The following is a 24,166-nucleotide window of genomic DNA, read 5'->3' as shown; positions in this document are numbered from 1 at the left end:
TGTAAGAGTTGTAGAAATTTCTAATTACAAGGGAGCAAAGAAATAAGAGATCTAGTTTTTTGTTTTTTTTTTTAAGTTTTATTTATTTAAGTAATCTTTATACCCAACCTGGGGCTCGAACTCATGACTCTAAGATCAAGCACAGCACATTCTCCTGACTAAGCCAGCCAAGTGCCCTGAGATCTAGTTCTAATAATCATTTTGTAGGTCAGGGAAAGTGATAGTCAGATAAGTTCACTTATTTACCTGAAGTCACATGTTTGGTTAACTGCAGAACTAGACCTAAACACAAATATCTAACTCCCAATCCATAGCTCCTGTAATTACACTCTGATGCTTCCTTCAAAGACCAGCAGAAAAAGAAATCACCTGACTCAGTAAACTGCTTTTCTAGAATTTGGGATTTATCCTATAAGGGGTGCTATCAATATGCCCCTTTGTACCCCCAGAAAGCCAGCGTTAGTGACCATATATTCCTACATTAAAATGAAGTCATCTGAAAAAAGTTTAAATCATGTTGCACAATCTAAATATATATAATTTTTATCAATCATACTGCAATAAAGCTGGGGGAAAATTAAATGAAATTATCTTTCTTCTAATCCTTATCTAAACCAAGTGCTTTCATGGGGCACTTGGGTAGCTCAGCCAGGTAAGCATCCAACTTCAACTCAGGTCATGAGCTCATGGTTTGTGAGTTCAAGCCCCACGTCAGGCTCTGTTCTGACAGCTCAGAGCCTGGACCCTGCTTCAGACTCTGTGTCTCCCTCTTTCTCTGCCCCTCCCCTGGCTCATGCTCTTTCTCTCTCTCTCAAGAATAAAGAAACATTTAAAAATCACAAACAAACAAACAACAAAAAAAGCAGGTGCTTTCAAACTTTGTTCTAGGTATCCATTGGGACCCCAGAAAAGTGCTCAGGGAAAACCTTCATGAGGCTAAGGAGGTAAGCCTCTAAGCATCCCACCCCCACATCAACTACAGGAGCCATATTATCAGCAGTTAATCAAGGCTCCCATGTATGATTTCATTCGAGAAAAAATAATCTAAAAAGTTTAAAACTTCTGCTCTAATATCAACTTCTCTTTGTTCTTTCAACATTCTTCCAATATTGGTGTTCCCCTATAAATCTCAAGTCAATTACTAAAGCATGAAATCTAGCATATAATCTAGCTGTGTGACTCACATACCATGACTGACCCCAATTTGACTTCCCCCATGAAAAAGAAAACGGAGCACTGGGGGGAAGACAATGGTTTTCTTACCTAGAGTATGCATTCATCAAAGTTGCTGCAGTTGTCCTTTTTGCTGCCCCCTTCTCCAAAATTTGATAGACTTCATCCTTGTTGTGCACTGTAATTTCTTCTAAACCTTTGATTATCACCCCCCTCTGACCAAAAATGAAAAGAGCATCCATCAGATTGGTAAAATATATATATATTCTGGCTTCTCAAAGCATCACACATTAAAATCTGGATACATTCCATTCTCAAAGACTGAGTTACCTTGTTACGGGGATCATCAAACATCTGTAGTCTCTCGGAAACATCAGAAGATGGATTAAGGAGATCAAAAAGTTCTTCATTATAGATTTCCAACAGAGACACTTTGACTGAAAATTCAGTACCATTATCAGTAAGTTTCTCAAAAATTTGATGCAGAGTACGTGGAATTATACCAGCCAAGGGATCCTGAAACCATAATATTAATAAGGATTAAAATAAGGGAAGAATGCCACCCATTTACTATGGCGGTTAAAACACATATGGTAAGGACCTCCTTCATGATATATTTAAACACAAATATGCTAAAACCAGTTTATTTATTTATATTTTTTATGTCAATCCCTTTCATCAAATTTTATTATAAATTGTTCATTAGTTGTATAATCTAAATTCCACTAAAACAAGTTTAAAAAAGAAATGAACTGAGTATTAGAGAAACAAAGTCATTTATAAGAATTTATTCAACAGTAACTATTCTTCTTCATACCTTCCACAAATCTGTCCTACCTATCAGCCACTTCATGCCATAGAAACCAACCAAACTAAGCTACTTATAAAACCAAGTTTAGTAATTCTAACTTTTCTCATGAGAACATAATACTACCATCTTAACAGAAAAGTGGCCCGTGTAACAGTGTATTCCCTAACTCTAACATAAACACGTTTTTAAAATATTTAAGCATCTTTTATAAAACTGTTATGAATCTCTAAATTTTGAAACTGTACTTTAAGCCTATTCCTTATTTCCTATGGTTACAATTCCATAACTTCATTATCCATGCTCCAAGTTAATGCCTCAACAGTGTAACCACTAGAAAAAAGGATCAACCTAAATGTTAATAATTTGGAAACTTAACTTAGTCATTAAACGCACTTAAACAAGGGCGCCTGGGTGGTTTAGTCGGTTAAGCGTCCAACTTCAGCTTAGGTCATGATCTCACGGTTTGTGAGTTCAAGGCCCATGTTGGGTTCTCTGCTGTCAGCATGGAGCCTGCTTTGGATCCTCTGTCCCTCTCTCCCTCTGCCCCTCCCCTGCTCTCTCGCTCTCTCTCAAAAATAAGTAAACATTAAAAAAAACCTCACTTAAACACACTTGATGGATATCTTTGTGAAATGTAATATGTACTTTTTACAGTATCCAAGAATACAGTGATCTTAATTTCTTGAACACTCAAGGTCATCACTGTTAAAGTACCATGCTGCCGCTTGCTATGCTATCTTGTTGAGATTCATTCCCACACTGCAGTCTTCCCTTGCAAGCCCTACTCACATGCCGCTATTCCACAATATTCTTTTTTTATTTAAAAAAATTTTTTCTTTAATGTTTATTTAGTTTTGAGAGAGAGACACAACATGAGCAGGGGAAGGGCAGAGAGAGAGGGAGTCACAGAATCCAAAGCAGGATCCAGGCTTTGAGCTGTCAGCACAGAGCCTGATGCAGGGCTTGAACTCACAAGCTGTGAAATGATGACCTAAGCTGAAGTTGGATGCTCAACCACCTGAGCCACCCAGGCGCCCCTCCACAATATTCTGCTCCAACTATTCTGTCTTGTCACTCAACTGTGCCATATGTATTGATTCTTTCTCTCCCAATGAGACTATGTTTCTTAAACAAGAACCATACCATATAGTTTATCCTACATTCATGTTTGACATGGTACGCTGATCTTCTCTATTTCAAGAAAGAGGTCTTCACTCATGTTATATTAAGTTATATTTCAGCCATTTTAGAGATAGAAACCTGGTATGAACAGTAAATACCTCCTCCCAAGTGTACTCTTCATTAGGTGACCTCTCACCTTCCATTGTAAAGGTTTTTCCAGTGCCAGTTTGGCCGTATCTGTCAAAATTTTTACAAGTGTTAAAAAAAAAAAACACAAAAAACAAATACATGCATCTAAACTTTTTCATCAATTTGAAAAATAGTGTTTCACTCACGCAAAAATAGTGCAATTGTAACCCATAATAACTTCATCCAGAATTGGACAAACAACACTTCGGTAAACATCAATTTGTTTAGTAGACGCTCCAAAAACCTATCCCAAAAAAAAAAAAAAACAAAAAAACAATCAGAGCAATCTTCAGGGAAAAAAATATGTCAAAATTACTCACTTTAAGAATTTTGTTTTTAATAGATTAACTCATTCAGCCCACTAGAAACCATTTGACAGCTCAAAGAGTAACTGAAACTTGGAATTGATACTAGAACCTAGAGGAAATAGTATACGAGGATAATTTTACATTGTAAATACAAGAGTTACAGCATTTAAAGAAGTAGGTACCATATCAAAAGTATATGTTTTCCTTGAGCTCTTGTCGGCCAATCCTCCAGTTCGTACACTAACTTCTTTTCGTACGTGATCACATTCCACTACAGAATGGGCACTAGCTTTCCGCTCTGCCAAATTAAATGGTCTATAAAAAGAAATATACAAAGTTACTGAAAAAACTCTTAGTTTTCTGGTTACAAATGACACTGTCATTAATACCTTAGACAACAACAAAGTGAAGTTTTTTTTTGTTTTTTATTTTTTTTTTTAACGTTTTATTTATTTTTGAGACAGGGAGAGACAGAGCATGAACAGGGGAGGGTCAGAGAGAGGGAGACACAGAATCTGAAACAGGCTCCAGGCTCTGAGCTGTCAGCACAGAGCCCGACGCGGGGCTTGAACTCACGGACCGCGAGATCATGACCTGAGCTGAAGTCAGCCGCCTAACCGACTGAGCCACCCAGGCACCCCCAAATTGAAGTTTTTTGACTACACTGTTGGTAACAAGGGATTACATGGGGTACTACTGAATGATACGGCTAAAGCAGACGGCAAAATTTTAAGTTTTAACCCCCAGAAATAAAAAATCATTTTTTTTAATTTTCAAAGTTATGTAAAACATTATAATCCTGACAGTTTTTGGAGTAGATGCTAACAGAATTAACTTGTAAAAAATGCCAAACTTATTTTTTAGAATTGTATTTCTACTATTCTTAGAATCTGAGAAAGCTAGGTTATAATGTAGTAGAGAGATTTGTGTTCAAATTACTAACCACATTTGTGTTTGAAACACTAACCTGAGAGTGAACAACTGGCATAAGATAAAAAGTAGATAGGGGCGCCTGGGTGGCGCAGTCGGTTAAGCGTCCGACTTCAGCCAGGTCATGATCTCACGGTCCGTGAGTTCGAGCCCCGCGTCGGGCTCTGGGCTGATGGCTCAGAGCCTGGAGCCTGTTTCCGATTCTGTGTCTCCCTCTCTCTCTGCCCCTCCCCCGTTCATGCTCTATCTCTCTCTGTCCCAAAAATAAATAAAAACGTTGAAAAAAAAATTAAAAAAAAAAAAAAGTAGATAAAAATAATGACTGGGGTGCCTGGGTGGCTCAGTCAGTTAAGCATCCGACTTCGGCTCAGGTCATGATCTCGGAGTATATGAGTTTGAGCCCCACGTTGGGCTCTGTGCTGACAGCTCAAAGCCTGGAGCCTGCTTCAGATTCTGTGTCTCCCTCTCTCTCTGCCCCTCCCCTGCTCACGATCTGTCTCTGTCTCTCAATGATAAAAACATTAAAAATTTTTAAAAATATAATAATGACTAATACATTGAGTAGTTACTATGTGCCAGGTACTCACTATTCTGTCTTTTTTTAATGTTTATTTTTGAGAGAGAGAGAGAGAGAGAGAGAGAGAGAGCGCGAGCATGAGCAGGGGAGGGGCAGAGATGCTTAAGTCAGATGCTTAACCAACAGAGCCACCCAGGTGCCTTGGTACTCACTATTCTAAATGGTTCACATGTGTTAACTCAGTTTGTCCTCACAACACTGTGAGGTCAAGGGGGAATAGTAACAAAACAAATGGTTATAAAAGAGGTAATGTTTAGAAAGAATATGTAAAGGGTGCTGTCAGAACACAAAGCAAAAATTTAGTGTCTTGATTGGGACAGGGAGGGGTAGGGGAATCATACATAAGTGATAGGAAAGACGCCCAGAGGAAGAAACGTAAGTGAAATTCCTCCTTGGGCTTTCAATAGAGTAAGGATTCTTCTTTTTTTTTTTTTTTTACATTATTATTATTTTTTTTTAATTTAAATCCAAATTAGTTAGCATGTAGCGCAACAATGATTTCAGGTGTAGATTCCTTAATGCCCTTTACCCATTGAGCCCATCCCCCGTCCCACAACCCCTCCACTAACCCTCTGTTTGTTCTCCACATTTAAGAGTCTCTTATGTTTTGTCCCCTGTTTTTTTTTAAAGCTTATTTATTTTGACAGAGAGAGAGAGAGAGAGAGCGCGCACACATGCGCGCGCATGAGTGGGGGAGGGGCAGAGAGAGGGAGACAGAATCTGAAGCAGGCTCCAGGCTTTGAGTTGTCAGCACAGAGCCCGATGCTGGGCTCGAACTCACGGACCGCAAGATCATGACCTGAGCCAAAGTGGGATGCTCAACCGACGGAGCTACCCAGGTGCCCCTGTCCCCCTCCCTCTTTTTATATTATTTTTGCCTCCCTTCCCTTATGGTCACCTGTTCTGTGTCTTAAAGTCCTCATATGAATGACGTCATATATTTGCCTTTCTCTGACTAATTTCACTTAGTATAATACCCTCTAGTTCCATCCACGTACTTGCAAATGGCAAGATTTCGTTCTTTTTGATTGCTGAGTAATACTCCACTGTATGTATGTATGTATGTATGTATGCATGTATGTATGTGTGTATATATATATACCACATCTTCTTTATTCATTTAGAGTAAGGATTCTTGATCTTGATTTGTATACAGTGTATACAAACTTCCCATTTGAAAAATGGGGCTGAGTAATAGTACCAAACTCACTGCACAGGAAAATAAATCCTGTTTAGTTTACCATTTCCCAGTGGCTACCACAATGCTTGGTACATAGCTGGCATTCTAATATCTGTTAAACTACACAGCTTAATAAATGTCACCCTAAGGGGAATAATGGAAGAGCTGAAAAGAACCATAATACATACAGAGGCATCCATCAGATATTTATATACTTAACACACATCTGGACCAAAGAGAGAGATGTACTCTTAACCTGAGTTCATTTTTCCCATTCAATATCACATATTATGAAAGGAAATGCCAAATAGGAAATTATCTTTCCCTTCATCACTAGACAAACTACGTTGCTATTTATTTTAAAAAGGATATCTCAACACCCTTTGGCATGCCCCATCCCTAGCATTTTTTGATGGTCATAAGATCAAATTTGTGATCCTGGGAAATTTAACTCAGCAACTCCCAGATAATATATAGTGATGCTATCAACTGTCAAATGTAATGAAACCTACACAATCCACATAACTCATGGCATGCAGGATTATTAACAGTTCAACAAAATTTGGTCAAAACCAACTTTCTGGTAGGCCAAGAGTATCAACTAGAATGAATTGCTCTCATGTGGTTAAAGCTCTTTCAATGTCTACCATTCCTAGCATCTCTCAACTAATTTCTTTGCCTGGATGTGTAATTAAGTTAACCAAATGAATACCATTGAGATGTCACAACTGAGCAGTAGATATTCACACATATCACACATTCCTAAAAGTTATCAAAACTCCGAGCAGCTTTAGGGACTATTTGTACTATGATAAATAGTACTGCCAAGCCACCATATTCCTAACCAAACCTCTCTAACTAGAAATTGCTAGGTTCCTGCTGGTGATGCTAACAAACCCATCGATTTGTTGGCCTCACTACAGTTATATTACATTTATTTGTTCATTCCATAAATATTTATCAACTACTTACTATATGATAAAACTGAGGATAGAGAAGTGAACAAAACCAAGTTTTAAAAAAACCCAAAACACTCAAGTTCTTATTCTCAGGGAGCTTTTATCTTAGTGTTATACATAGATAATTTAGATACTGATAAATTAGAAATGAAAATAAATAAACCAAACTAAATGGGATTGGAAGTGATGATGGGGGGAAATAGGCAGTTGCTATTACTATTTTCGGATGGTCAGGGAAGGTTTCTCTGATATTTAATGATACTTAAGCAGAATCTAGAAAGTGAGGGAGTCTTACAGCTATTTTGATGGGAAAGCTTTCTAGGCAGAGTGAAATTGCAAAGTCCCTGAGGTAGAGCTTGGTGGATAGATGTTATTTTAAAAATATAGAGGTGGGGGGCACCTGGGTGGCTCAGTTGGTTGAGTATGTGACTTTTGATTTTGACTTAGGTCATGATCTCATGGTTTGTGGGATGAGTCCCATGTCGGGCTCCACACTGATAGGGTGAAGCCTGCTTGGGATTCTCTCTTTCTCCCTCTCTCTCTGCCCCTCCCCTGCTTGTGCATGCTCTCGCTTTCTCTCTCTCTCAAGATAAACTTTAAGAAAAAACATAATTATATACTTTTATATATATGAATGATTCATATGGGTTCAGATCTAAATCACTAAAGCACTTGTCTAGATTAAAATGCAAGACTGACTTAAATCGTAAAACCTTTATATGACAGTCTTTTTTTTTTTTTTTTTTTTTTTAAGTTTATTTTGAGAGAGACGAGAGTGTGAGCCGGGGGAGAGGCAGAGAGAGATGGGGAGAGAGAGGATGCCAAGCAGGCTCCTCGCTGTCACTGCAGAGCCCACCTTGGAGGCTCAATCCCACGACTGTGAGATTATGACCTCAGCCAAAATCGAGTCAGACGCTTAACTGACTGAGCCACCCAGGGCCCCTCTATTATGTTCTTAATAGAATTTATGCTAACCTGTACACTTATACAAGGGGAAAGAATGTTTTGCATGTGTGTTGTGTGTCTTTGTGTATACATATACCAAAGCCTATTTATTTCCTTATTAAAATTTCTCTATATATGAACCATCAGTTCCTCAACTCCAGAAATTATAGCTTTGTCTTGAGCTGTGTATAGGTCGACTAAAAAATTTTCTTCCTAGGGGCGCCTGGGTGGCGCAGTTGGTTAAGCGTCCGACTTCAGCCAGGTCACGATCTCGCGGTCCATGAGTTTGAACCCCGCGTCGGGCTCTGGGCTGATGGCTCAGAGCCTGGAGCCTGTTGCCGATTCTGTGTCTCCCTCTCTCTCTGCCCCTCCCCTGTTCATGCTGTGTCTCTCTCTGTCCCAAAAATAAATAAACGTTGAAAAAAAAAATTAAAAAAAAAAAATTTTTCTTCCTAAAGTTATAATACAAGTAAAGAACATCACTGGGGAGCCTGGGTGGCTCAGTGGGTTAAGTGTCTGAATTCGTTTGGCTCAGGTGAGTTCAAGCCCCCACATTGGGCTCTCTGCTGTCAGCACAGAGCCTGCTTGGGATCCTCTGTCCCCTCTCTCTACCCCTCCCCCCTTACACAAGAGCACATGCACGTGTGAGCCCTCTCTCAAAAATAAACATTAAAAAATTTTTAAAAAGCAAGTAAAGATCATAAAAGGTTATATTCATTGTAATAAAGTAATAAGCCACCTCTTGAAATCTCGCTGACCTCTTAGGTTACAATAAACTGTGCCAATTAAAAATGTAAAACTGAAAAACAAAACAAAACAAAAAATCAGGGAAGAATATGTGACCAGAGACTACATGTGGTTTGCAAAGCCTAAAATATTCACTATCTGAGCCCTTTACAGAAAAGGTTTAACAACGACAAGGGCCTCGTAAATTGTTTACTAAAGCTTAAGGACATATCCGCACTAGGAAAGATATTTGAAAAAGAAAGCATGAAAAGAAAAACATCCTCATACAAAAATTATTGTAAATAGTCACAACCAAAGCACTTTTCGTTAGTGACAAAGTAAAAGAAACCTCTTTTTGGTAAGACTTGAAATGAATGGGGATAATAAATAATGTTTAATTCTTGGAACTGAGGAAGGGGGCTGGAAAGGGAAACAATGGGGCTCAAACTGTAATGACTGGTCTGTTTCTAATATGGGTGATGGATACACAGATGTTTGTTACTTTATTCTCCATAACTTTTATAGGTCTGACATATTTTGTAACTAACAATAAAAAACAAAATTAAAGAAAATAAAGCCACGCAGAGAAAGCATTACTGTCGGGCCTTAATAAACGATCAACATAATCTAAAAACTTGCGTTTCTATTATGGGCTGTTAATTTTTTTTTTTCAAATCTTCAAAACAAGTAACTATTAAGAGAAGCTCTCAAGTACAGCTGGTAATTGGCCAGACTTAAGGTTACCACCAAATTTCCTCTCTGACACCTAGTTTAGAAAGCCAGCTATTACGGTTGACTTCTACAATTCAAGTCACCAAAGCTGAGAAGGCAATAACTTAAGAAAGTTTGTTGCATACATTTAAAAAATCACCTTAAAAAAAAAGATTTAGAATACTTTTGGATTTACAGAAAAGTTGCTGACGGTAGAATTTTAAAAACAGCAACAAAAACAGACACACAAAACACACACATACAACAGTAAACTGTGGACGGCTTCTAAAAAGCTGAATAAATCAATCTCTAAGCAACAGTTTATATAACAAGCATGTTCTCTCTCTACTGGCTAATTTCAAAATTGGGAAGTTATTTGGAAATCAATCTGGGGAGAGTTGAACACCTCCACCCGCTCACCCTGAAAAAACTGTCTTCTTTGGTTTAGGGAAGACCAAGCTGCAGTACAATCAGAAAGCTATACTGGCTTAAGCTGTCTCCTTTTAAAAACAGAAACTCACTCTATAACAACCTTTAAATTTCAAATACAGTGGTGTTTCCTTATTTAGTAGGGATGAAGAAAATAGCGCATCAAAAATAAAGAGAACAAGTGATCGGTTATGTTTTGAGAGATGGTGGAGAGGCGGGTAATCTCAACATCAGGACCATCTGCAAAGTAGGTATACAGTCTTATTTCCAAACTGACAAACTACAAGAAGTGGAATATAAAAGTGACACCTAAATCTCTGCTGTCATTAGTTTTTTAAAAACAACATACTTTTCCATGAAGAACGGCGATCAAATTCTCCTGAATTGCAAATCAAACTATAACCTCCAATACGAATATCCTTTCTTCCGAAACAGACACTAACTTACTCCTCACAGCAATCTGGTGTCATTTTATGGAACAGCATTTAGAGGAACTATGAGACAGGCAGGTCTGCACCGCCCAGAAACTACAATCAAAATTCCACTCTCCGGACAGCACAGAAGGGAGCCCAGCAGCAAAGCCCGGCACTCTGAATCCTGCCGGGTTCGCCCTACCTGCATCTCACCACCACCTGGATGTTCTTCCCCTTTTCCTCTTTCTTCTTCGCGGAGGAATTCGGCTGAGACGCCATGACGATCACCGCGGGAAAGTCAAGACCTGGTCGCGTACTCGAGCGCCGTGGGAGCGCGGGAGGGTCCTGCGACCGGCGCGGGCCAGATGCCCACCTCCCCCGCCGGGTACTGGCGTGGCCCGGGGAACCCACGCAAGTAGCTCGGCGTCCCCGCTCTCCACCAGGAGCTCTGACTCCCCGAGGCGTCTGTCCCGCACTAGCACTAGCGGGAGCCTCGGAAACAGCGATGTCGTCTCCGCCCGAAGCCTAGGAAACCAGGCAACGACTCGGCGCCTCAATTTGAAAAAGGAGCCGAGACGCCGAACCAATAGCAGCGCTGGCGCGCAAGGCACCATGGGACGGGGTGTCGTCACCAGAGCCCCGCCCTTGGGGCGTGGCCCGCGGGAAAGTAAAAAGCTGGTCTGTCCGTACCCTTCTGGAACTCGTGGTCCAGAGGGAGAGATGCACAAGTAAACAGTGTGACCCTTTAACGCGACCTTGCCCAAGTTACATAACGTCTCTATAAACCAAGATTTCCCAATCTTCAAAATGGAAGCAATAGCGACCACCTTAGAAGGTAGTGTGAGAATTAACTAGTGCGGGCAAATCCCTTAGGCTAGAACATGTAGTATCAGGAAAGCTGGCCACGATTATAATTATTATTAGCGGATGGTAAGACAGTGCTGTGGAAGCACAGGGCAGAGATCAAATGCGAGCCCTTTTCTCGGAGGCAGCGTCTAGAGTAGCCTTGAATAATTAGGAAGTGTTAAGAAATAAGGCTACATGGGTAACCAAATTGCGATGAAAAGGGCGTTAAGTGTCATTTTCAGAACTCTGAGTGTATCCTTTAACTGATGAGAAATGTCATTGTTAAGTGATTCCAAGCAAAAGGCAGTACAGTACTCGCCCTTTCAGACAACTCTTCCGGAAGGACTGACGCAGGCTCAAGGCGCGCTTCCCTCTACGTGGTGCCGCAGTCCGCGGGCGGCTCAAGGAGGCGCCCGCCGCGGTCAGCCTACAAATCCCAGCAGGCCGCGCTCGCTGGGCCCCGCCCCCGATCGGTAACCTGTGACTTTCGGTAGGCGTCCTACAAGCGTCCTTGCGGTGCTTGAGGAGACTCGACCGCTTCAGGTGTGGCACCCAGGCCCGGGAAAAACTGTCGTGGGCCTGTGCTATAGTCGGCTTAAGGAGCTGCGGTTGTGGGCCACACTTAGCCCACAGGAAACTGGGTATCGTTTTAGCTTTTTAAGTAAGGGCCAGATGGAAAACTCTCAGGCGCCTTTGTGTTCCTCCACTTATTAACCTCCTGCATTCCCCCAAGGAGACAATTATATATACAGCTCGGATCTCTGGTCACCTTTATGCATAGCTCAGCATCTCAAAATGGACCTGCTGAAAACAGAACTCGTTATGCTCCTTAAAGCCACCCTAATCTTTCTCATCTGGACCCATGGCACTAACCAGATCTTTGATTCCTTCGTATTCTACCTTGTCCAGTGGACTTCTGTTAGTTTTATCACCTCCGCCACCACTCCAGGCCAAGTCTCTTTTATCTCTAATCTGAACCACTGCCCTTGACACGTCTCCCTACTTCTGCTGTTTTCTCCTCTACCCACTGCATTCAGTCAGCAACGGGAAGGATCCTTTAAAATAATTCGATCAGGGTGCCTGGGTGGCTCAGTCGGGCGTCTGACTGTTGATTTTAGCTCAGGTCATGATCTCAGGGAGGGGGAACCCAGCCCCATGTGGGGCTCTGCACTGGCAGTGCAGAGCCTACTTGGGATTCTCTCTCTCCCCTCCCTCTCTCTCTCTCTGCCCCTCCCCCATCTCTCTCTCTCTCAAAAAAACCAAAACCAGATCATGCCCTTCATTTACTCTTAAATCTTTCAATAGCTTCTCAATGAACTTACAATAAAATCCAAACTCCTTACCATATCCTGTGAGGCCTTCATGACACATTGCCTATACCAACATCAACTCCAGCTACTAATCACGTAGCTCACTACCATGCTCCAGAGCTTCTAAGCTTTCTTGTCTCCAGGCCTTTGCATTTGCTGTACACTCTGCCTTTTAGTTTGGTTCTTTGCATGATTGACTCATTCTTATTCTTCAGATCTAAGCTCCACTTTCTCTTTTAAAAGGCTTTTCCTGGCCACCCTGTCTAAAGCATAGGCCTCATTTCAAGACCTTACTTATTTCCTTCATATCACGTATTGCAGTCTGTGATTACATTGTCAGGGTATTATCTCTCTACCCTGCTGGAATATAGGTTTCATCAGGGACTATGGATTGTCTTATTCAATGTTGTTTTCTTAATGTTCTTGAACAGAGCCTTATACAAAGTAGTCACTCAATAGATATATGAGTACTAGGGGCGCCTGGGTGGCTCAGTTGGTTAAGTGTCCCACTCTTGATTTCTGCTCTGGTCATGATCTCACAGTTGGTGAGATCAAGCCCCGCGTGGGGTTTTGCGCTGACTCTGCAGAGCCTGCTTGGGATTCTATCTCTCCCTCTGTCTCTCTCTGACCCCCCCCCCCCATTGCATGCTGTCTCTCTCTCAAAATAAATAAATGTTTATATGTGTATATATATATATATATATGTGTGTGTGTGTGTATAATATGTATATATGTGTATATGTATGTGCATATATGTAGGGGCTCCTGGGTGGCTCAGTCCACTAAGCATCCTACTTCAGCTCAGGTCATGATCTCACGGTTCATGTTTTCGAGTCGTACATTCGGCGCTGTGCTGACAGCTCAGAGCCTGGAGCCTGCTTTGGATTCTGTTTGTGTCTCTCTACCCCTTCCTCACTCGCACTCTCTGTCTCTCAAAAATAATTAAACGTTAAAAAATAAATAACTAAGTACTGGAAGGAAATTACTTAATCTTTTCTCAACCTTGGTTTCCTTATCTGTAAAATGGAGACAATAATGACTACTGTTTTTTGTTTTTTAATTTTTAAATGTTTATTTTTAAGACAGATAGACAGAGAAAGTGTGAACAGAGAGGGGCAGAGAGAGAGGGAGACCCAGAACCTGCAGGCTCCAGGCTCTGAGCTGTCAGCACATAGTCCTACGCGGGGCTCCAACTCACAAACCATGAGATCATGACCTGAGCTGAAGCTGTATGCTCAATCGACTGAGCCACCCAGGCGCCCCAATGATTACTATTATTTTAAGGATTAAAATAATATATGTATAAAGTGCCTGGCACATAGTAGACAAAAAAAAAAAAGTTAATCTCTTTTTCTCAGGAAATATCTAAATATTTACATTAACAGTTATTTGGGTTGAGGTAAGAAATTCAAGGGTCTCCATTTGGTAATAGTTACAGCTTCCATTTATCTAGAGCTACAATGTGTCAGATTCTATGAAAGGTTGTGTATGCATTATCTCATTTAATCCTCAGAACAATTCTCTGAAGTAGGGACTATTATTTCTCACTATTTTCAGGGCAAATAAGTGTATTGTCTGTACTCATCCAGCTAATGAGTGACAGAGAAAGAACTGGGAATTATTTCTGATTCCAAATCACAGATTATTAACTGTGATCTCCCCCACCTATCTCTTGTTCTCAGTGCACATGCATCCACTTTCATCACACCCTTCTTGGGTATTTAACTCTGGTCCAGGCGGTGAAAAGATAGGCCATATTATAGTGCCTGTCCTCAAGACTAAGTCTAATGGAGACAGCCAGGGTCTTATGGACATTTGTAAGAGTTACATCAGGCAGGTGGCTCTTCCTGGTATGTTATTTTGCACTGCCCCAATAGAGCCCAAACCTCTCAGACTAATCAGTACTTCTCTTTTGAAAGTCTGTCTATGATTAGAACTTATTTTTAATACTCTAATAATAGTTAACCTGGATTCTACCAATGCAACATCACTGCCCATGTGTTTGGTCTGGCATTTCCCTTTCAAAAGTGTGTACTTCTTATATAAGTTCATTGATTTTTATTTGTCTTAAAATAAAACATAGACATTGTTTTGAGAGTTAAGTAGTCATAAGTGGCTTATAACAAAAAGGTATTTCCCTTCCCCTGTCCCTCCAAACCTCTACTCCAGAAGCAACCACTTTCAATTTGTTTTAGCTATTTTTCCTAGCACTTACACATTTCCATTTTTTTTTTAATTTTTTTTTCTTATTTTTTTTTAATTTTTTTTTTCAACGTTTATTTATTTTTGGGACAGAGAGAGACAGAGCATGAACGGCGGAGGGGCAGAGAGAGAGGGAGACACAGAATCGGAAACAGGCTCCAGGCTCTGAGCCATCAGCCCAGAGCCCGACGCGGGGCTCGAACTCCCGGACCGCGAGATCGTGACCTGGCTGAAGTCGGACGCTTAACCGGCTGCGCCACCCAGGTGCCCCCACATTTCCATTTTTGTAAGGAATTTGTATCTAATGTTATCGTTTGATTACTCAACTTCAGACTTTATTTATTGACTTCCTGTTATGGAAGATAAGGATTTAGTTATGAAATGTTAGGATCCCCTCTGCTTTCTCTCCCCCATACATTCAATATTATAATATTTGTTAAATCAAAATATATTTAGGTTGTTATGCCTATTCATAGCTGAGCATTTCAGTCTAGTGAGATTGTGTTCTCTGTCTGCCCTAAAGTTAATAACTGCCTGGTTCTGTTTGCTTACTTTTCCTTGTACTTTTCCAAATTCTTCCTTCAGCACTCAGTAGCCTATTGGTAAAGTTTTCCCCCATCTCAACACATCAAAAATCTATCAGTTTCAAGTTATTTCTAATTGAACTGCTTACTCTCTAGACCTGCAGTCCAGCTGCCATCCCAGTGTTTCCTCCTTTTTATCCCAGGAATTGCCTTTGCCTATTTCTTGGGTTGGATATGTTTTCTGGATCTCATTTGTGTACTTTTTCTTGGTTTACTTCATTATTTAGGTGGAGCACATCCTAAAAAAGAGTGCAGAGGAAGTAAATTGCTTGAAAATTTGTTTTTATTCTACCCTGACATTTGATTGTAGGCACGTTACATGTAGAATTCCAGAATCTAAGTATTTTTTTATGTTTATTTATTTTTGAGAGAGAGAACGAGCGAGCAGGGGAGGGGCAGAGAGAGAGGGAGACAGAGGTTCAAAAGTGGGCTGCATGCTAACAGCAGAGAGCCCCTTGCAGGGCTTGAACTTACAAACCACAAGATCATAACCTGAGCTGAAGTTGGACACTTAACTGGCTGAGCTACCCAGGGGCCCCCAGAATCTAAGCATTTTTATTTCAGATTTATTTCAGGGGGTATATTGGTTTCCTATGGCTGATATAATAAATCACTGCAAACTTGGTGGTTTAAAACAACAGAAATTTATTCTTTCACAGTTCTAGAGGCCAGAAGTCTAAAATCACCCACAAAACAGTCTGGCAGTTCCTAGACTTACCACGTGACCCAGCAATTCTGCTCCTAGGCATATATACTCAGTAGAAATGAAAAAAAAAATCTACATAAAAATTGGTACACAAACGTTCAATCGCAGTATTATTCATAATAGCCAAAAAATAGATACAACCCAAATGTCCATTCTTTCACAGTTCTGGAGGCCAGAAGTCTGAAGTCAAATTCACGGGGTCAAAATCAAGTGTCTGCAAGGCCAGCTCCTCTGGAAGTTCTAGAGGAGAATCTGTTCCTTGTGCCTTCCAGCTTCTGGTGGCTGCTAGCGTTCCTTGGCTTATGGCATATCACTCCAATCTCTGCCTCAGTGCCTTTTTTCTCTTCTGTGTCAAATCTCCTTCTGACTCTCTCTTGTAAGAATACATGTGATTACATTTAGGGCTTACCTGGGTAATCAGGGATAGTCTTCCCACATCAAGATTCTTAATCACATTTGCAAAGTCCTTTTTTGCTGTATAAGGTAACATTCACAAGGATTAGGAAGCGATGTCTTTTAGGGAGTCATTCAACCTACTACAGGAAAGAGGTCATAAAAATATTTATTCTGACACTGTGCTGTTAAGTGTCTTAGTCTGTGCTGGTAAAGACCCTGGATTTATTTATATTCTAGTGGATTAAAAAAGAGCTTTCATTAGCGATTAAAAAAACTAAAGCAAGGGGCGCCTAGGTGGCTCAGTTGGTTAAGCATCCGACTTCAGCTCAGACCATGATCTCATGGTTCGTGGATTCGAGCCCCACATCAGCTCTGTGCTGACAGCTCAGAGCCTGGAGCCTGCTTCAGATTCTGTGTCTCCCTCTCTCTGCCCCTCCCTTGCTCATACTCTGTTTCTCTCTCTCTCTCTCTCTCAAAAATAAATAAACATTAAAAAAAAAAAAACCACTAAAGCAAAAACCCCAAGTAAGACTAAATGTAGCTATATTTTGTTCTCTATCAAAAGTGAAGATTTTTCTTCCTGTGTGCTGCCATGTCTAGCTGTCAGTGGTTTTATCGCAGATCCTGTTTTTATCCATCAGAAACACAATTGTCCAATATTTGTATAATTGTCAGGGTTATATAATTGATTTAGATACTTGTGGGAAGTCATAAAACAAAACTAGAGTAGGAGATAGTGATTATTCATTAATTGCACTTATTAATCACTTCAGAAATCACTGAATTTTGAGCTTTGAAAAACTTTTACTGATTAATCATTATTCATTCCACAATTAATATTTATTCTACAATCTATAATTTGATCTATAATCAGTAATCATTCCAAAAATACTGCTAAAATCTTGATGTGGAGATACTACCCTTTTCAGATTGGCTTCTTTCATTTAATAATATGCATTTCAGTGCTTTTGGCAAAAAAAAAACTAATATAGACACAAACCCTTCACAAAAATGAACTCAAAATGGACTGTAGATGTAAAGGTAAAACATAAAACTACAAAACTCCTAGAAGGCTACACAGGAAAAAATCTAGATGACTCTAGATTTGGTGATGACTTTTTAGGTACAACACCAAAGGCACAATCAATGAAAGAAATAATCAGTAAGCTGGACTTCATTAAAACTAAAAGTATCTGCTCTGTGAAAGACACTGTCAAGATAATGAAAAGATAAGCCACAGATTGGGAGAAAATATTAGCAAAAGACATTTTTGGACTATTATACAAAAGATGAAAAGAACATTTAAAACTCAAAAATAAGAAAACAACCTGATTATAAAATGGGCCCACACCAATAGGACTCTTTTCACAATGTATACATATATCAAATCATCACATTGCACACTTTTTTATAAAGATTTTCTTTTTAAGTAATCTACACCCAATGTGGGGCTTAAACTCACAACCCTGAGATCAAGAGTCACCTGCTCCACTGACTGAGCCAGCCAGGTGCCCCCCCCCCCATTATACACTTTCAATATATTCTAATTTTATTTGTCAATTATACCTCAATAAATCTGGGGTGGGGGTACAAGTGGGTCAAAGACCTTAACAGAGACCTGACGAAAGAAGATATACAGATGGCAAATAAGCATGTGAAAAGATGTTCAACATCACGTCATCAGGTAAATGCAAATTGAAACAACAATGAGATACCCTACACACCTATTAGAATGACCAAAGTCCAAAACACCGCCAACACCAAATGCTAGTAAGAATGTGGAGCAATTGGAACTTTCATTCATTGCTGGTGGAATGCAAAATTATACAACCACTTTGGTTGTTTCCTACAAAACTAAAGATACTCTTACCAAACAATCCAGCAATTATGCTCCCTGGTATTTACCCAAAGGAGTTGAAATTTTATGTTCACACAAAAACCTGCACACAATGTTGAGCAACTTTCTTCATAATTGCCAAAATTATGGAAGCTACCACTATATCCTTCAGCAGGTGAAGGAATAAACAATGTGTAGTACCTCCAAACAATAGAATATTTATCAGCACTAACAATAAATGAACAATTAGGCTGTGAAAAGACATGGAAGAAACTGAAATGCATATTATTAAATGAAAGAAGCCAATCTGAAAAGGCTATATACTATATGATACTAACTATATGATATTCTGGAAAAAGCAAAATTATGGAGACAGTAAAAAAGATCGGTGGCTGCCAGGGGTTGGGGAAAGGAGGTATGAATAGGCAGAGCACAGAGGATTTTTAGGGCAGTGAAAACACTGTGTACTATAATATAATGGTGGATATATGTCATTATACATTTGTCCAAACCCATAGAATGTACACTACCAAGAGTGAGCCCTAATGTAAACTAACAACTTGGGTAATAATGATGTAGGTTCATCAATTGTAATAAATTGATGGTGGGGGAATATTGATAATTTTGGGAGGGTGTGCATGTGTGGTAGCAGCAGTATATGCAGGTGCCCCTGGGTGGCTCAGCCAGTTGAGCATCCGCCTTTGGCTCAGGTCATGATCTCACAGTTTGTGAGTTCGAGCCCCACCTCGGGCTCACTAGTGTTAGCACAGAGCCCTCTTTGGATCATCCGTCCCCCTTTCTCTCTCTGCCCATCCCCACTGCGTGTGCACATTCTATCTCAAAAATAAATCAAACATTTAAATAAATAAAATAAAATCTTTATAGGGGCACATGGGTGGCTCAGTGGGTTAAGGGGCTGCCTCTTAACTTTGGTTCAGGTCATGATCTCTCAGTTCGTGAGACTGAGCCCCATGTCAGGCTCTGTGCTGACAGCGTGAAGCCTGCTTGGGATTCTCTCTCTCCCTCTCTCTGCCCCTCCCCACTCCTACTCTCTCTCTCTCTCTCTCAAAATAACTACATAAATATTAAAAAAATAAAATCTTTATAAAAAATTAAAATAAATATAAATAAACCCTTGGGGAAAATTATTCTAATTATTTCACAGAGCTTTATTCTTTTTTTTAATTTTTAAAAAATGTTTATTTTTGACAGAGGGAGAGAGAGAGAGAGAGAGAGAGAGAGAGAGAGAGAGAGAGACAGAGCATGAGTGGGGGAGGGGCAGAGAGAAAGGGAAACACAGAATCCGAAGCAGGCTCCAGGCTCTGAGCTGTCAGCACAGAGCCCAATGGGGGGCTGGAACTCACAGACCGCGAGATCATGATCTGAGCCGAAGTTGGACGCTCAACCTACTGAGCCACCTAGGTGCCCCTCACAGAGCTTTATTCTTACTTTGATAACAAAGAAAAGCATTTTTAATAAGCATCCTACTCTCTTAGTGCAGAACTGTATTTTATTGAAATGTAAATTTGCGTTTTGTTCTCCCTGTATTTCCTTCCAAGCAGGTAGGTAGGCACTTTTGAATAATTGAAGGATTACTGCCGGACTTTCTATTTGAAGCCTTTTGGAAAATATTAGTAATTTGGAGAAATTAGTGTTTTATATAACCCACCAGCTCCATAGCATTTTTATTTTCAAAAGTATTAGTTTATATGTATGATTATTACTAAAATTTTATATCTTTAAAACTTACCCTAATAATTATTATAGCAGATGTGATTTTGCAACCAAAAACATGGGTGGTTTGTATAAGAAATAAAACATATTAAATATGACTCTTGAGTTCTTCCACCTGGAAGCTTCAGTCTTGATTACTATTGCCAATCCTTCATACATTCACACTCTGGGATATAAAGGGGTCCAAGGGTTTCACACAGAGAAAAACGCTTGGGGAGAACCTTCCAGGCTTTGATTTATACAGGTTACTTTCGAGCTGCCAATTTGTGTACAGCTATAAGTATTCCCTGAAGACCGGGAGCTCTGTAGCCTCTGTGCCACCATTAGGGCGAGGGCATTTCTGTCCCAGAATTTTTTTTTTTAATTTTTTTTTTTTTTTAGCGTTTATTTATTTTTGAGACAGAGAGAGACAGAGCATGAACAGGGGAGGGTCAGAGAGAGGGAGACACAGAATCTGAAACAGGCTCCAGGCTCCGAGCCATCAGCCCAGAGCCTGACGCGGGGCTCGAACTCACGGACCGTGAGATCATGACCTGGTCCAAAGTCAGCCACTTAACCGACTGAGCCACCCAGGCGCCCCAGTCCCAGAATTTTTTTTAATGTTTATATGTTTACGTATTTATTTTGAGAGAGAGAGAGAGACAGAGAGAGAGAGAGAGAGAGTGAGAACATGAGCAGGGAGGGGAGGGGGAGAGAGAAAGAATCCCAAGCAAGCTCCTTGGTGTCAGCGCAGAACGTGACTGGGGGGCTCGAACCCATTGAGCATGACCTGGGCCGAAATCAAGCATCAGATGCTTAACTGACTGAGCCACCCAGGCACCCCATGCCCCAGAGTTTTTAAAAACGGTGTTTTCTAGTTTCTGCTGCTGGGAAGTCCAAAGCCATTCCGATTCCCGATCATTTGTATGTGGCCTCTTTTTTTTTTTTTTTTTTTTTTTTTTTCTTTCTGGAACCTTAAGCAATCTCCTCTTTCCCTTCAGTGTGCTGAAATTCTGCAATGACATGCCTTGGTGTATGTCTATTTTCACCTATTGGGGTGAGCATTTGATGAATTCTTTCAATCTTGCCGTTCCTTTCCTTTAGTTGTGGGAAGTATTTTTAAATTACTCATTGAACATTTCTACTTGTTGTCTCTGTTCTTCCTTTCTGGAATTCCTGTGTGTGGATAATAGATTTCCACAACCTAATCATTACCACTATTAATGTTTTGATGTACTTCTTTCCAATTATATACAAGCATATTTTTAATCATTGAGATCATAATTCAATGTATAATTTTGCGCCCTGAATTTTTATTTAACCTAAGCATTATTCCAAGCCCCTCATACACATTTTTATTTGTGTGATATTTTAAGGCTCTGGAACAACATCTATGCAAATCTCTGCTAAACAGTTGAGGAGCACTTTACTTTAGCTATCTTTTTCATAGTTGCCAGAATCATGTCAGGTTCTGGCTGTGGTTATGAATGCCAGAGAGAACAAATGGTGTATCTGCATGTCCTTATAAACTGAGGGGAAAAACACATTCCGTGAGCTGCTCATAAGCCTATTAAAAAAATCCCAAAACGTTTAGGTACAGAGTTCCCCAAATCCAAATTTGGTTTGCTGTAGTGTTCTAATAGTAGAGTCTCAGTAGCAAAGGTTAGTTACAAGAGAACAGGAAAGAAGAGGGTTCCAGTTCTCTGGCCTTCTGGTAGATCTCAGATAACGCCAGACTCTCCTCTCCCAACCCTTTGCAACTGATATTTCCACTGTGTGGAGTCTTTTCCCTCACCTGTTCCTATAGCTTGCTCCCTCTTACCTTTCAAGTTACAACTTAAATGTCACTTCCTCAGAGGAAATATCCCCTTTCCCCAACCACTCTATCTGAGGTAGCCCCCCAAAATCTTTCATAAAACTCAATTTCTTTCTTTCCGCACATAACAAAAGAAGATGTTGACATTTTACTCTCCAGGTTTTACTATTTCTTGGCTGAACCTTCAGAACCCTTCCCTAGAGACCAAAGACGTCCAGGAGAATTAGGGTTCTTACAGCAGGAAAGCAAAGAGAAAAGGGAATATTCAGTGTTTGTAACTTTCAAACTAGGCTTTTAAGGGAAAGCCATGAGAAGAGCCTGAAGCAAGACAATGACATAAGGAGAAGAGATGACTGCCCCTTCATGACTTTCAAATTCTAGTTGAGAAACTCCTGGCTGGAACATTAAAAGGAATTAGGAAGGAGCTGATGGAGGTTAGGGGAGAGAGAGAGAGAGAGAGAGAGAGAGAGAGAGAGAGAGAGAGAGAGAGGAAATTCTAGGAGAGGTTCTGGTGGAGAGTTAGGCCAAGAGAAGGGCCACAGAAGCTGTCTCTTTGTTGACAGCTGCCTATGCAGCCCAAACACCAAACCCTATGCTCTGAGTTTTTGCCGATCTCCCACCTAAACTGTCCCATGTGCACACTCCTATTGTCAACAGCTCGGGACACGAATTAACCCCTTAATACAGCTGGTGAGATCTTTGCCACCTCCCCCCACCCATGGGCAGTAGTGATGATGAAGGGAAAGTCACAGAACTATTACTTGGGTACAGCTAGACAGCAGGAAAACCCACTCTGTTTACCCTAATTTTATTTTAATCATATTGTGTAATTATTTTATATAAGTATTAGTTTACTTGTTTCTTTCTTTCACTATAATGTAAACTCCACTAGAAAATTGGTTGCTCTTTCCTCATGTATCCTTAACATATAAAGCAAGGTGAGGGGGGGGGTGCCTGGGGGCTCACTCAGTTAAGCATCCTACTCATTATTTCTGCTCAGGTCATGATCTCACAGTTCGTGGGATCGAACCCCATGTCCGACTTTGTGCTGACAGTGCAGAACCTGCTTGGGATCCTCTGTCTCCCTCTCTCTCTGCCCTTCCCCCACTTGCGAGCATTTTCTCTCTCTCTCTCTCTTAAAATAAATAAGTAAACTTAAAAAATATAAATCAAGGTATGGGGGTGTCTGGGTGGCTCAGTTGGTTAAGGGCCCAGCTTCAGCTCAGGTCGTGATCTCATGGTCTGTGAGTTCAAGCCCCGCGTCGGGGTCTGTGCTGACAGCTCAGAGTCTGGAGCCTGCTTTGGATTCTGTGCCTCCCTCTCTCTCTGCCCCTCCCCCGCTCATGTTCTGTCTCTCTGTCTCTCAAAAATAAATAAACATTAAAAAAAATTTTTAAAAAATCAAGGTATGGTCCCATATTTGTTGAGTGGATAAATCAAGAGTAGTTGTAGAAAATACTACAGTAGTAGTTGTGGAAAATATGAATTATAGATTTTTACATTAATATTTCAAACACTATCCACAAAGTTACTTAAACTTACCTTCAAGGACTAGCAAATACATTATTTAGAAAAAGTTCTAAAGAACAAATTTATAATTAATAAATCACTAATAGGGGTGCCTGAGTGGCTCAGTTGGTTAAGCATATGACTTTGGCTCAGGTCATGATCTCATGGTTTCTGAGTTCGAGCCCACGTCGGGCTCTGTGCTGACAGCTCAGAGCCTGGAGCCTGCTTCAGATTCTGTCTCATTCTCTCTCTGCCCCTCCCCCACTTGTGTTCTGTCTGTCTCTCAAAAATAAATAAATGTAAAAAAAAAAAAGTAAATCACTTATATATAAACATTTTATTTAAAAAATTCATGTTGGGGGTGGTTGGGTGGCTTAGTCAGTTAAGTCCTGATTTTGGCTCAGATCATGATCTCAGGGTTTGTGAATTCAAGCCCTGAATGCAGCTCTGTGCTGACAGTGCAGAGCCTGCTTGGGATTCTGTCTCCTTCTCTCTCTGCCCCTCCCCTCCTTGTGCTCTATCTGTCTCTCAAAATAAATAAATAAACATTTAAATTTTTTAAATTTTATTTATTTATTTTGAAAGTGAGAAATCGTATGTGCCTGCATGCTCCTGCATGCGAGGGGGGGTAGGGGAAGAGAGAGGGAGAAAGAGAATCCCAAGCAGGCTGTATGCTGTCAGTGCAGAGCCCGACACAGGGCTCAGACCCACAAACCATGAGATCATGACCTGAGCCCAAATCAAGAGTCGGACACTTAATCAACTGAGCCACCT

The 24,166-nt window shown here is 40.4% G+C and overlaps 1 protein-coding gene across 1 annotated transcript in view; it reads right to left on the bottom strand.

Moving 5' to 3' along the window:
• Positions 1–11,082, bottom strand: part of KIF11 (kinesin family member 11) — a 44,888-nt gene extending 33,806 nt beyond the window's left edge. Inside the window, exons 1-6 of the mRNA XM_043596989.1 lie at positions 10,676–11,082; positions 3,786–3,918; positions 3,442–3,539; positions 3,265–3,343; positions 1,504–1,689; positions 1,264–1,388 (exon numbers count right to left, since the gene is read on the bottom strand). Coding sequence (XP_043452924.1) covers positions 1,264–1,388; positions 1,504–1,689; positions 3,265–3,343; positions 3,442–3,539; positions 3,786–3,918; positions 10,676–10,752 — 698 coding nt within the window. The 5' untranslated portion in view covers positions 10,753–11,082. The remainder of the gene's footprint in view (positions 1–1,263; positions 1,389–1,503; positions 1,690–3,264; positions 3,344–3,441; positions 3,540–3,785; positions 3,919–10,675) is intronic.
• Between the last annotated feature and the right edge of the window lie 13,084 nt (positions 11,083–24,166).

This window comes from Prionailurus bengalensis, chromosome D2 (assembly GCF_016509475.1).
Source record: "Prionailurus bengalensis isolate Pbe53 chromosome D2, Fcat_Pben_1.1_paternal_pri, whole genome shotgun sequence".
Taxonomy (NCBI): Eukaryota; Metazoa; Chordata; class Mammalia; order Carnivora; family Felidae; genus Prionailurus; species Prionailurus bengalensis.
The sequence above is the reverse complement of the archived record's forward strand: the minus strand, read 5'-3'. Positions and strand labels throughout refer to the sequence as shown.